The sequence below is a fragment of the Sorex fumeus genome, unplaced genomic scaffold, assembly GCF_029834395.1.
Source record: "Sorex fumeus unplaced genomic scaffold, SorFum_2.1 ptg000037l, whole genome shotgun sequence".
Taxonomy (NCBI): Eukaryota; Metazoa; Chordata; class Mammalia; order Eulipotyphla; family Soricidae; genus Sorex; species Sorex fumeus.
The window spans coordinates 11,524,194-11,539,313 of NW_026606094.1; the positions used below are offsets into that span (position 1 = coordinate 11,524,194).

Below are 15,120 nucleotides of genomic sequence, written 5' to 3' on the forward strand. Positions count from 1 at the left end.
TCTCTTGCTAGCTTTGAGAATCCTATTTTTATTCTGTAACTAAAAAGTTTGTATATTTAGTGGAGTAAATAGCAGATGGTTCAAGGGACTCGAGTCTGTGTTTTATTGGTAGAGAGATGATCTCAACTTCTGTTTTAAAAAAATCACCTGTGAATTGTATGAGCCATTCTTGATTTCCCTCAGCTCCCTTAGCTTTTGATTCCATTCTTTGCAGTAATTGAAAAGTTTTTAAGACATGAATTTACTTTGTGTGGGATTTTAAAAGAAGCTTTGTATTCTGTTTACAGTCACTATGATTTGATACATCTTCTATGTTATTAATCAATTTGAAGAGTTTCAAAGGAAATGCTTTAGGGCCAAGTTCTATCCACAGCATCACACATGATCCTTTGAGTCCCACCAGGAGTGATTCCTGAATTCAGAGCCAGGAGTGAGCCCTGATCACCACTGGGTGTGACCTCCAGAACAATAAACAAACAAACAAATAAATAAAAGAAAATGTTTTGATTCTCACAATGTTACTGGGCCTGCTCGAGCAAATCGATGAACAAGGGCAGGATAGTGACAGTGACAGTGACAGTTTTGATTCTAGTTTTTATTCTAAAAAACTTGAGGAAACAAAGGAGAATTTCTGCTTGTTTAGATAATTCCCTCTCTGTTCATGGTCAATCTGTAGTTCCCACTCAGCATCCCAATGTTACTGCATGAGAGCACACTGCCATCTCAGGTGAGGGCAGACATCACTGTTTTTCTTGTGTAAATCTCCATTAAGTCACCAAGAGAGAACAAGGATTTTTTTTTTTAAGTGAAATGTGGAAAGCAATCATTTAGAAAAACTGTTTCAGACATTTTTTATTGCTTTTCTGCTAATAGCAGTGTGAATGAAAACTGCCATTAAGGTTTATTAGCTGCCAAATTTGCCAAACTTGGTCTTTGTATAGAATGGGCTTTATACTCTTAGCTGTTCCATGCAAGAAGCCAGTAAATGTGTGTTTTCCTTTATGGCCAGATTGCAGTATTTTATGCCATAACCTCAATGATTTCCTCTGTTTCTTGCTATGCTTAAACTCAGATAAATTGTGGTCACAGGGGAAAACAATGTGTATTTATCTTGGGAAATAAAAATAAGACCGTTTTAGTAACCAGATGAAGAGATGTGACATCAATTTACATAATATATCTATACTTCTAACATCTGAATCTCCTATTCATTGTTAATTTTCTCTAAAATAAATCTATCAATAATATTCTTTCAGATTATGAGTTTTTGGAGAATTTATTTCCATTCATTTTATGTGCAAAAAGGATGTAAAATGCTAATAATTTATAGTAAATAGCTTGAATTTTGTTTAGTTCTCTGAATCTAGTTGAAAACATATGAAAACAAAGTAAAACAAAACTGTTCATTATTTGGAGAACAAAGCTGGGTTTGAAGTATTATCTTTTTGTGCTTTTCTAGTATAAAAAGAGAAAAGAACTTATTACTTAATTAAAAAAAATTTAGGGGGATGGGGGCCACATCTGGCTATGCTCATAGTTTATTACTGGCTATGTACTCAGGGATCACTGCTGAAGGGCTTAGTGACTAAATGGGGTGCTGGGGATCGAACCCAGGTCAGCCGTGTGCAAGGCCATTGCAGTGCCCTACCTGCTACTATCATATCATTCCAGGCTCCAACATTGCTATTTTTAAAATAAGATTTCAAAATAATTGAGTTTTATTGGACTTCTGTCTATGTGCCTTCCCCCTTCTCTTTTCTGTATTTATGCTTGTTATATGCTGAATATCAAAATTGCTGGAGCGATAGCACAGCGGTAGGACGTTTGCCTTGCACGCAGCCAACATGGCCGACCTGAGTTCGATTCCTCCGCCCCTCTTGGAGAGCCCGGCAAGCTGCTGAGAGTATCTCGCCTGCACGGCAGAGCCTGGCAAGCTCCCCGTGATGTACTCGATATCCCAAACACAGTAATAACAAAGTCTCCAATGGAGACATTACTGGGCCCGCTCGAGCAAATCGACGAACAACGGGAGGGCCTTTACCTTTACCTTTACCAAAATTGCTTGACTAATCCTGGTGTGTATTATTCAATATATTAGACATGGATTTGTCCAGTTTCCCAAGAGTTATTTAAGTACTGTACATGTAGTGAGACTAGGACTTGAATGCCTCCATTTCTCATGTGGAATCATAGATAAGACTGTCAGATACACTGACAAGTTGTTCGTCTAGCTGTTATGTTGTTATGTGGTATAGCTAAAGCTCTGACATAATCGAAAAATATTAAGAGACACCATATCAGGTAACTTAAGAGTAAAGACACAAAGAATGTTTTAAGTTAAGACCTACTCTTTGTAGAATTCTTTTTTTTTTAGGAAATTTTATTTATTTATTTTTTGATTGATTCACCATGAGGTATAGTAACAAAGCTTTCATGTTTGAGCTTCAATCATACAGTCATCAAACACCCATCCTTTCACCAGTGCAGATTTTCCACCACCAGAATCTCCAGTATCCCCCCACCCCCGCCATTCCACACCTCCCCCTGCCTGTGTGGCAGACAATTTGCACAATACTCTCTTTCTCTACTTTAGTTACCTTCGATATTTGACTCCAGACACACCACCACTCGTACCTGCTGAAAAGGGAGTGCTAGACAATGTGTTTTGTATTGCTTGTTATGGATACAATATAATGTGGTGTGGCCACAAGAGCGGCCGCCTGCTCTAGCAGTTTTAAAATTTTAATAATTAGAGTCTGAAGAGATTGCTGCAGCAAGTTGCTCGGGTCCAAGATTTGTTTGTGTGTCTCTGGATTGTGGCCATATGGGAGCTTAAGTAGATGGTGGTAGGATGTGGCATCATCTCAGAGTCCCATCGGGGCAGGGGGAAGAAGGGCCTATTCCTCTCCTCTCCCATGAGACTTGGCGTTTGCTGCCACTGCCACTGGAGCGTGTTGCTGACTTCTAGAAAATGGCGGCCTCCTAGAGGCAGGAGGAGGGATGATACCTGCCCCCGTCTGGTGTAGCCCAGCAGAAATGGCCTATTGCAAAGTCCAGGGCCATCTCTGCATCAAGTTGCTCAGGTCCAAGATTTGTTTGTATGTCCTCTTTGTAGACTTCTAACATGACTCAAAAATCCAACTTTTGAAGTTACTTATTAAACTAACTCAGAATGAGGGTGATTTGAACTGAACCATTTATTTAGTATGTAAGCTGCAGTTACCTCAAAAAATTATGAAATAAAAATTAAAAGGCATTTGTCTTCAGTGATAGTTTTGTATGAGGAGGTCTTTGGGCCTGCCTATAGAATGGATAGCTTACTTTTTATAAACTGTTGTTCTTGTCTTGATTGTCTTGTATGTGATATTAGTATTAAATGATTTCACATTGGTTTTCTGATATGAAATATTGCCTTTTCTGTCCAAAAATCTGACATACATATTGTTTAGCATTTAGTTTCTCTGGACTTAACTTTATAATGCTTGTAAATATGAATTTAAAATAATATTTGTCTATTGCCTATTCTCCAGGTATATATGTGTCTAGGAATAGTTTTGTATGTGACCCTTTTAGTGTACATATGTCTAAATATGTTTATTTGTATGTTATTACTTTTTGGGCTTTTTTATCACTAGGTTCCAGTACAGTGGTCAGACATGATCACTTTGAAAGCCAGAATGACAAATTATGGTGTACCTAGATATCGGTGGCTGACTCATGCTTGGAATTATTTTCAGAGAGAGGTAAGTGCTGTAACTTCTGAAGTAGAGGCTATGGAATAAATGGCATGCCTTCAAATCAAATTTTCATATCATTTCTCCTGATAAGTGAAGCTCTGATTCAGATGCCGTTGATTTAATTATTTATTGAAAGTTAAGTAACTCTTTGCCCCATTTTTCTTTCCATCTCCTGTTTCTATCTTATGCTTCATATATATATATATATATATATATATATATATATTAGAATTTGAAACCTTTTTGAGAAACTACCATGAAATTTCCTCTGTAATGAGTAACTTGATAAATATTTAATTTCTATCTCAATGATTTTGTGCATTCAGGACTAAGGTATTATTTTTATGTATTTATTTATTAAGAGGAAGTCTCCCAAGTAGTTCTTGGAGGTACAGGGACCCCATTAATGTTCTTTGGTTTGGGGGTTACCCTGCCTCCCAGGAGACCTGGGGGCTCCTGGGTCCATATCTAGAGGTGCTCAGGAGGTGACCAGTTGATGATCTGTCAATCTTGTGGTGCACTGTACTAGCTTCCTGTATTACCTCCAGGCCCTACTATCTGTATTTTAAACATTTCAACATTTTAATTGACAATTCCTTTTTGAGAGTTAGGATTCATTACAGCATTAAAGCATAAGCTCCCTAGTCAGAAAGACCTTGCTCCAATTTCTGCTTTTGATAAGTATTCTGTGACCTTTTATTTAACTTCCTTAGACCTCAGTATTCTCATCAAAAGATAGAAATAATGAAAATACCTACTTTCCTTGGTTGTTAAAAAGATTAAATGGCATCACAGACCCCCTTCCCCACTTAGTTGAGATTATAAATAGTTAAATAAAAAAAAAAAGAGAGTGCTTTTAGCTTTTCTTATGGAACTTGCACAAAACACCACACCTTATCTTTTCAAAAGGAGATTGTATTTACATACTTAAAAATCTGGTGACTTGAGGTTAATCATCAATTCTTCAAATCAAGCTGTTCTTCCAAGCAGTTTCCTTGTGATTAGAGTGACATTTCCAAATAATTAGGCTTCTGGGTTTCCTGAATTTCATTCATAGTTGAACCTTGAGAATTGGTCTGTCTTGAATGATAGATCTCCAGTCTCTCTCCATTTACTCTGTCATGGCTATGGACAGAGACTCAGGTCCAGAAAAATCTCGAAATCTGCTTCCCTGTTTTCTAATTGTTGAGAAAGTAAAAAAAATCACTGCAACACAGATTTCCTGTTTGTTTAAATGCCTCCTGACTGTTTTTGTTTGTTTACTGTTCATTTGCACTAGAAACAGCACAAAGGGAAATTAAGGGAAGAATTCAGGAATTTATTGTAAATTGTGTCCAGCTACTGGCCCAGGTAAAAACAGGGAGAGCTCCTTATGTTCTGGGATTTGTGATGTAGACTGTGATAATGTGGTTTTAAAGAAAAATGAGTTGAGAGAAACCATTCAGATTACCAAGGGAAGCTCCACTTGGAGTGTGAATGTACTGAAAGTGACAGCACACATTTTTTTTAGATTATTGCATGCTGAGTTTCCTCCTCCATGTCACAGACTCACTTCATCTAAATGAGTGAAAAAGACCCCACAAGGGTTTATTTTTTGAAACCCTAGGTTGCTAGGATTACAGCCACAACAAAGTACTAGTCGGACCAGGTGACTTAAACAACAGAAATGTCCTGTCTTATGGTTCTGCAGGCTGGAGGAAATGAAAGGAAGGCTTGCAGGGTTAATATTTCCTGAACTTGTAGAAGATCTTTTTCTCCTTGGGTCTTCTCTGATTTCCCTCTATGTGTGTCTGTGTTAACATTTCCTTTTATGTGGACATTTGTCCTAGGAGAGTAGGGCCCACCCTTGTGTCCTTATTTTAATTTAACTGCGATTGTAAAGACCCGAAAGCCTCAAATGTGTTCCATTTTCCAGGAACTTAAACATGAACTAGAGGAGACAAGGGCGGAGTCATCCATTAGTACCTGACATGGTGCTTCTAGAGTAAATTTCGGAGCGGAAAGCAGCTGTGTGAGACACCCTACCCCCTTTTTCCTGACTGTTCACTCAGTACTGATCTGCACGTTATTGAATTTGGTGGACTCTCACTTTGGCTTTGCTTAGTCATATTTAGTGACATTTATATATAACCTTAAAAATAATTTCTGGACCTTGAAGGTATTATTGTAAGTGAACTAAGTTAGACAACTGCTTTACAAGTCTATGGAATCATAAGGAAAACGCCTCCATGGGCTGGGCTGGGCTGGGTGACTGATGTATGGACAACTTGGGTGAAGGGCAACCAAAGGAACAAACAAACCTGTAGCTGTAAAACAAATAAATCAAAGAGAGATGATTTAAAGGCTTGGGATGATACTTGATAATGCCCAGTTACATATTTGAAAGCTGCAAAGAAAGAAGATTCTAAAAATTCTCATCAGAAGAAAAGCACTTTATAAGTGTGATAGCGGTAGTTGGTGATTATCTTTATGTATTAGGCTTATTGTAGGCAATGTAAGTATCAAATCATTACATGGTGTACCTGAAACTAATCCAATGTTTTATACTTATTATAGTTCATTAAAAAATAAGTTATAAAATTTTCCTGGTGGGAAAATTGCCTGTCTTTTAAAAGACTATTTGTACAGAGTGGTTAAAGCCAGGCTTTGGTTCTGCCACACACTGGTCTTATATTTGGCAGATTTACTGGGTCCAAGGGGCTGGACCGATAGCACGTCAGGTAGGGCATTTGCCTTGCACGCGGCCCACCTGGGTTCGATTCCTCCGCCCCTCTCGGAGAGCCCGGCAAGCTACCTAGAGTATCTCTCCCGCATGGCGAAGCCTGGTAAGCTACCTGTGACATATTCGATGTGCCAAAAACAGTAACAGCAAGTCTCACAATTTGTTGTAAGACATTTCTGGTGCCCGCTAGAGCAAATCAATAAACAACGGAGGACAGTGCTACAGTGCAGTGCTACTGGGTCCAAGAGATTCCAGTTTCCATAAATGTAGAGAGGTGGTGGCATTTTTTAGATATGACACAGTGTTAACAAAAGTGGTGCTGATTCTGTGTGATGCTGAAGAAGTCAGGAAAATTTTTAAGAGATGCGGACTACATTTATGGGACATAATAATAGGTTCGTTATTGTGAGTGTTCAGCAAGTACCTCCACTGCCCCTTCAATGACATCTGTTGAAGAAGAAAAACATTTGTATAAAAAGAAAATTTATCTCTCACTTGCCAATTTTTTTACAGGTTAGCAATTAAATATGCTTCAACTCTTATGAAATTTCTTTTTGGGAGAGCTTTCTTTTATTATTACAGTATAAGATATAGGAACTGTTCTCTTATAGATAGGGTTTGAGTGTTTGCTCTGAGTGCAGTAAGCACACTGACTCGGAAATGAGATCGTTTATGATTTTTCAAAAGTCTTTGCCTATTTTTTTAATGAACATTCAATTACTTATGAAAAATATGTCAAATTAAGTGTGAGTTAATTTTTGTGCTATTGATGTGTTCCTGGATTTTAGAACAGGTTTTTAAGAGGAAAAGGAAAAAAATATTTTAAAGTTTTTGAGAAAATTTTAGTATTATGCTGGTCAGCCACCCTTTCTAAGAATCTTCATATCCTTTGTTATTTAAAAGAATTAGATATTAAGAAATTGAAAAAATAAAAATTAGATGTTGACGCAATTGGAAAGATGTAAAGCCAGTTTTATAATTTCTCATTTTTTATTTTTGCATGAGTTCAGATTTCAGCAGAGTTGATTTGAGTTGAATTCTGAAATGGTGTATTGTGGCCTTCTCTGGTGCTGTGTTTATCCTGGACACAAATTCATCTGCAGTACGATGTAATTTGCAGACAGTCACTCTTGCAAAGTTCCCCTCAGTGACTGCTGAGGGACTTACTCCTTGTCTTTCATTATATGGAAGAATAACTCCCTCTACCCAAGGGCAGAAAATTATTCACCGTAGTTAATTATTATAAATCTAATCTACATATGCCCTTAAGCACTATTCCTAAACCTTGACCAGAGACTGTTTTTGCCTATTTTTGGTCAACTGGGATTGTGTGTGTGTGTGTGGGGGGGGGGCAGGATCATTGTTTTTGTAATAAAAATTTAACTTTATTCAAGCTAATGGCTTATCCTTTCTTTTGAGATTTTGGTGATACAATATGTTCATTTATTTCTATAATCTCACTTGGTTGAGCAAGCCTATGTTTATATCTCAAAGAGTTCTGCAAATTTTATTGGTTAATTCATCCAAGTATGGTCATTTTTGTGAGATGAAAATATGCAAAGAAATATTTCTTTAAAAATATTCTATAAAAATTCTCTGCAGAGAATATAACAATTTTAATATCATATCTAAATGTGTGAAATGATTAACCTGTAAAGTAAGTGATACAATATAGACAGATCGATTCCTCAAGTTAGAATGTACACATATTGTTAGGAGATGACCTAGTGAGTTTAGCTGTGGGCACAAAAATTTAAGAAATCTAATATTTTATCTTCTTTAAGGTAAGAAAATGTGTGTGTGGGCTCTGACTCTGACCAGTGCTTGTGTTGCAGTTTAAGTGCTGTGGAGTGGTGTACTTCACAGACTGGCTGGAAATGACGGAGATGGACTGGCCCCCAGATTCCTGCTGTGTAAGGGAATTCCCAGGATGTTCCAAACAGGCCCACCAGGAAGATCTCAGTGATCTTTACCAAGAGGTAAAGTCCTATCTTGTCATGTCACCATGGATCCAAGTTTTTCTCTTTTCTTTTCCTTCTCCCTTTTCTTTTCCCTTTCCTTTTCTCTCTTTTTCCTTTGTAGCAGTGCCGGATATTGAACCCTGCAACATTCTAGCACTTTTTTCCTGAACTACAGCCTATCCTGGACTCTGGATACAAGTTTTCTCATAGTAATTTTTAAATGAAGAACTGACAAGTCAATGACATTTCTTTCCCTTCTAAAATATGAAAGTTCTTATTTACTTTTCTGATATGTAGAGAAACAGGATAAAGCTGAAAATGTAATAGCACTATCTGAACACTAATCACATTCTAACAGAGGAAATTAGGCGAGGCAATTAGTGCAAAAGGTTTTTCAGAACTAATTGTATTTAAACTTGATTTTCTGAGAAACAAGTTCTGTTTCCATCTCCTGGGTGTCCTTTGAAAACAGATGCTTGCAGAGCATGTAGCTAGTTCGATATTGAGAAGCACTGACTTTGGAATTCCTCAAAAGAATATGTATTTTAACCTTCAGGTCACTAAACCATAGGTAGGGGAAAACAATCCACTCTCCAGAGTAAAGTTTATTATCTGCTCTTCAGTTCCCCCTGCTGGTTAATGATCAATGATTTTTAGATCTAGCTGATTTATAGAGGTCAGTGTTTTCTCAGACAGTTTGTGTTTTCTGAGAGAATTTATCAGAATCATCAGTTATTCCTTTCAAGGGAGTTTTCATGTCCCTTCCTTTATTGTGGTGGCTTTTAAACTGTTAGTAAAAAGAATCTTATTTTCAGGTTTTATATCAGCTGCATGTAGCTACTTAAATTTAAATTAGATAAAGTTAAGTAAAAATAAGTTGTTCAGATATATTTTTGGCTACTATCATTTAAAACATATTGTGTCTACAACCTTCCGACTCTCAGGAAGAGGATTACTTAAGCTGTTATAACTTGAAAAAAGAATTATTGGGTCAGTGGAGCTGATTGCCACAGTGATTATGCTGCAGTTTTTTTTCTGGGTGAAAGTTAAATAGTGATGGCTGTCTGTAGTAGGGATGGTCAACCAACAACAGGCAAAGTCTTGGTCTTTTCATAAAGCAGAAAATAGTGCTTAATAGTTCTCAGATAATAATAATATAGACATTACTGTGGATTCAAATATATTCAAATATATTTAAATATGTTCTAATATACCACCATGTGGATTCAGATATATTAGAACATACTACCAGGGTGAGTTTGAGGTCATTTATTTATTTATTTGCTTGTTTTTTTGTCACACACACACACACACACACACACTGTCTTCCCGTTGTTCATCGATTTTGCTTGAGCAGGCCCAATAACGTCTCCATTTTTTTGAGACTTGCTGTTACTGTGTTTGGCATATTGAATACATCATGGGTAGCTTGCCAGGCTTTGACGTGCAGGCAAGATACTCTCTTTTTGTATCTTGCTTGTCTCTTGCTTGTATCTTGCTCTCTCGGAGAGCCCGGTAGCTTGCTGGGCTCTCCGAGAGGGGTGGAGGAATCGAACCCGGCTTGGCTGGGCTGGCTGCGCGTAAGGCAAACGCCCTACCGCTTTGCTACCACTCCAGCCTTGTTTTTGGTACCAGGGATCAAACCCAGAGCCTCATGGTGCATGCTTTCTGCTGCTGAGTCATCCCTGACCCAAATATATTACTAATATATATGTGTGTGTATATATACATATATATGGCAATACTGAGATATAAAAATTGTTGGTCTACTGTGCTATAGTAAAATTATTTCTGTTTTCTCTAGTGATTGATGCTAATGATATACTTAGTACCAATGTTGATAAAGAGAAAAGTAGAGAAAAGGAACCATTTACCAGATATTTCCATAACGTTTAAATATGACAGTCACTTCCGTTTTACTTTACTTAATTGAAAAGTGTACAATTAAATTATAAGATTTTCTTGTATAATGCAATTCAGTTTTACTAGTTTATCTTAGATTATTTCCACTATCAGTATTTATAATGAGATGCTGTAATTTCACAATGTCTACAATTCTGTGTGTCATGAATTTTGACCGAAAGAAATCATATACCATGCTTGTGAAAATTGACGGTCCTGATGATTTTTAAAGTGATTTTTCTATTTTCATCCAAAAAATTTCATAAAAAGTTGAAAATATCATTTTCAGTTATGATATTTTCTTTAGAGAGATAGCAGAGATGAGAGTCTTTCTGTCAGAGTAATCTGCTTTTGCATTTTACAATTAGCCATCACTGTCATTACTGTCATTCTGTTGGTCTTCGAATTACTCATATGGGCACCAGTAACTCTCTTCGTCCCAGTCCTGAGATTTTTTTTTTAAATTTTTATTAGTGAAACACCATGAGGTATAGTTGTAGATTTACAAATTTTTGTGCTTGTGTTTCGGTTTTACAATGATCAAATACCCATCCCTCCACCAGTGCCCATTCACCACCACTGATCCCAGTATCCCCCCACCCCATCCCACCCTGCCTCTGTGGCAGGGCATTTCCCTTTGTTCTCTCTCTCCTTTTGGTTGGGTGTTGTGGTTTGCAAAAGAGGCATTGGGTGGCAGTCATGTTCGGTCTAAAGTCTACTCTCAGCATGCATCTCCCATCCTGGTGCATCCTTGGTACATCTACACAGTGGAGTACTTCGTAGCTGTCAGAAAAGATGAAGTCATGAAATTTATATACAAGTGGTACTACATGGAAAGTATCATGCTAAGCGAAATGAGTCAGAAAAAGAGGGACAGACAGAAAGATTACATTCATCTGGGGAACATAAAGTAACAAAATAGGAGACTAACACCCAAGAATAGCAGAGATAAGTACCAGGAGGTTTACTCCAGGGCTTGGAGGCCAGCCGCACACGCTAGGGGAAAAGGCAGATCAGATAGAGAAGGGAGGACCAAATAAAGGGTGTTGGGAGGAGCCCTGAGATTTTAGCAACCTTTTCTTACTCATCTTTTTCCAACAATTGGAAGCTCTTTCAGGGTCAGGGGAATGAGACCTATTGTCATTACTGTATTTGGTATATCGAATATGTCACGGGGAGCTTGCCAGGCTCGCCCATGCAGGCAGGATACTCTCCGTAGCTTGCCAGGCTCTCTAAAAGGCATATATTTATACATATTTATTTATGTTTATATTTTATTTGTATATTTTTCCTCTATGATTTGTTGCCTACTGTCTGAATCCCATCAGATATGGTGTAGTAATTGTGGAAAATGGGTAAGAAGTGTCTTATAATGTGTCACGTGACCGCGCTGTCTGGGAAGCGGCCTGGAGCATGGTGGTGGTAGGCTGCCGGGTCTGGGTCCCATGGGGTGGGGAGGGTACTCACCCACCCCACAGCCTGGCATGGAGTCCAGTGGCATGGTTCTGGGAGCCTCCTTTTTTACTCACATATGGGAGGAGCATTATGAGTTCTGGAGGGTAGCTGATGGGGAGATTATGTGATGCTGGCAGGATGTGGCTTATGGGTGTGACCCCTTAGTCACAGGAGACTGGGGGAAGCAGAGGATCTCTGTTCTGGGTCCCATTGAGTCCAGAGTCCACAAAGTTCCACATTATCTGGGTTCCGTGGGACTTCGTTCTTGCATGAGGCTTGGCTTGAGCGTCTGGAAAGCGGCCTGGAGTGTGGTGTTGGTTGGGCAGTGGAGGTCGGTTGCTGGGACTGAGTCCCTTGGGGTGGGGAGGGCTCTCACCCACCCCACTGCCTGACTCAGAGTCTATTATAATTAGTAATAGATGCTAATACTGATAATGATATGACATTATATGCATAGATGATGTCTTATAGAAGTGGATCATTTAGTGGCTATATTGCACAAGTACAATTAAATCCATTGTTAAAAATATAAGTAAGACTGTTTCCAAATTACACTGTAGCCAGGGATCAGCCACACAGAAGATAAGTGTCTAGATAAAGGTCTGAAGTGAGGGATATTTGGAGTTATTTGAGATGTTTATGCTGAAGCAGCATATACTAGGGGGAGATATTTTAGATGTCTTCAGATATTTCAGAGTTCATCATTCAAACAGGAACTAGTCTTACTCATTGTTACTCTGAGGGCCAGAAGTTACAGGAAGGAAATTTTGAATCAATTGAAGGAAGACCTTGCTCATCAAAATCCGTCCAATTGTGAGACAGATTCTCTTGTTCAATAGTGAGTGTCTCATCACTAAAAATATTAAATTCAAGGTCAGAGGACCATATCTTTGGTAGGTAGAATGGGATTTTAAATTAAGAGTGAGTCTGGACTAGATGTACTTCAAGGTCCCTTTTATCTTTCATATTCTGTAAGCTCAGAGATAAGAACTGGCTTTCTTCCTGCAATCTTTCTTCAGTACTCTGAAATCAAGTAAATAAATCATTTTCAACCATCTGTTGACCTGTTTGGTCCCTGACCCAATAATATTTTGTGGCGCATTTTAAAATCTCTGGAAAATGACAGCAGAAATGTAGCAACAATTGCACATTTGAAAATGTTCTCCTCAGAGATGGTGTTAAATTTGTCAGACAGCTCCTAAATTATTTGTAATATGCTTAACAGTTACATTGTTTAAGGATTGTAATTACGGACAAAAATATCTCTGACCATTAGTTAGATATTGTTAGTTACATTAAATGTTTTCTGAATACCTAGTGTGATCCATATTGTAAAATGTTGAGGATACAGCAAGAGTATTGAAGGCAAAATTCTTTCTCCTTATGTAACTTACATTCTAGTTTTGGATGTTGGCATTTTACCAGGATGAAAACCAACAAAAAAATTTCAGGTGGTGGTGAGCACTTTGAAGATTATGAATAGAATGATGTACTGGGGAATGACTTTGTTGGGAAGGAAGCTACTTAAAATAGGATTGTTAGGAATAGACTCTCTTCAGAGGTGTCATTTGAACTGAGACCAATAGATGAGAATGATCCAGTCCTGCCGAGTTCTGCTGAGTGATATTTTGGGCCCAGAGAATAGGTGATGCAAAGCCCTTTTTTGGACCCACCCCAGGAGACCTATGCCAGTGATTTCTAACTGCCTACAACCTGATCTTTGAGATTGTTCCTGAAACTCCACTGTCTAAAATACTAATGGGCAGACTTTAATTGTGACCTCAGAAGAACCCTGGACTCTGAGTCTAAGTTGTCTAAAGATAGGACCCGATTGCATCCTTTTCTCACCTCTGAGTTTTTCATTTTATCTTTTACTAATGAATTTACGTTTTAGAGAAGAGAAGCAAAGTAAAAAATGAGGCAAAAAATGTCCAAGACACAAATAGTCATTGTAAGACCTGTACTTTTTATTTGTTTAGTTTTTAGCTTTCCTGGTGTTAGAGATCAGCCGATGCAGGGTATCATACAAGCAAGGCAAGTGTTGTACCACTAAGCTACTATAAAGCCACAGTCTTTATAGAGTAAGGATTCCCTAACTCTTGTCCGGGGAACTGTGCTCTTAAGGAAAGACTTCAAAGGAAAGTGTAACTGCTGCAGCTGTTTTTGATATTTTCTATGCTTTATGACCCATCATTTTTTATCGACAATTCTTGGGCTTCCATACCTAACGGCCCGTAGAATTATAATCATAGAGAAAAGTGGCGTTGCTTACTCTGTCAGATAGAAGATGAAGCATAAACAACACCTCAAAAGGACTGAAAATACATTTTCTAACCCTGTTTGTCACTTCAAAAAAACATAGGTGGACTTTTATAAGTAACAGAAAATACTTAGAAAGAGATAGAGAAGTGCATGCATGTGGGGATGAGGCAATATAACTTTTCTTTGTGAGTCATACTTGGAGGACACGTATTGAGATGATGGTAAATAAGTATGGGGAGGTCTCTATTGCTCACAATGTAAATGCACTTGTAGGGGTGTGTCCCCAAGTTAAAGTTGGGAGCAACTTTTGGTGTACAATGTGCGTTGGGTTATTTGAGGATTTGTTCTCTGAGTTGTGTGTTGCATTCTCTGTAAGTGAGAGTTATGTATTTACTGTTAGATTGGGGTTCTTTTCCTTACCCATTTTCTTTCATCCTGATGTTACAGAAAATGATATTTGAGAAATATATAATATATACATATATATGAGAAATACACACACATAAAGATACACTTTTTGTTTTTTCCTCATAAGTATCTCAGCCTTCAGCTCTTCGATTAGTTGAAAAGGTGAAGAGCTGAGGAATAGCTTAAAGGCTGGAACACAAGCTTTGCATGCAGAAAACCCGTGTTTAATCCCTGGTCTTGCATGTTCCCTTATCAGTGTGCCAGGAATATCATGTGAACATGACCATGTGTGGTCTCAAAGCGAAAATAATAATAATAATAATAATTGTGAATCAGTGGTATATATTAGAAACTATCCTGTTTCATAATAGAAACTATTTCATAATTTTTGCACATGATAATATATCTATAAATAACTTCTTCAGCACTCGTGAGCCCAAGGCCCACACATGATGGAATGTTTAGGTACAAAAGGACACGGTAGGGAACAGAGGTGTGAAACTTTAGAAAGTTATGGGGTTTTAGTTATGGTGTTGGCGGTTGTTATTCTTAGTGATCTTGCTCTGAAGGTACTGATATTACTGAACACTGGTATTCAAGAGATAAGAGTTGATGCGAGAGAAATCAAGTTGATTGAAGGGAATAAGAAGATGGAGAAGTCATGACACCTCCA

At 37.9% G+C, this 15,120-nt stretch overlaps 1 protein-coding gene across 1 annotated transcript in view; it reads left to right on the forward strand.

Annotated features, from left to right (window-relative positions):
• The window catches only part of TSPAN12 (tetraspanin 12), a 71,546-nt gene that overhangs the window by 40,759 nt on the left and 15,667 nt on the right, over positions 1-15,120 (forward strand). Inside the window, exons 7-8 of the mRNA XM_056118115.1 lie at positions 3,636-3,743; positions 8,295-8,438. Coding sequence (XP_055974090.1) covers positions 3,636-3,743; positions 8,295-8,438 — 252 coding nt within the window. The remainder of the gene's footprint in view (positions 1-3,635; positions 3,744-8,294; positions 8,439-15,120) is intronic.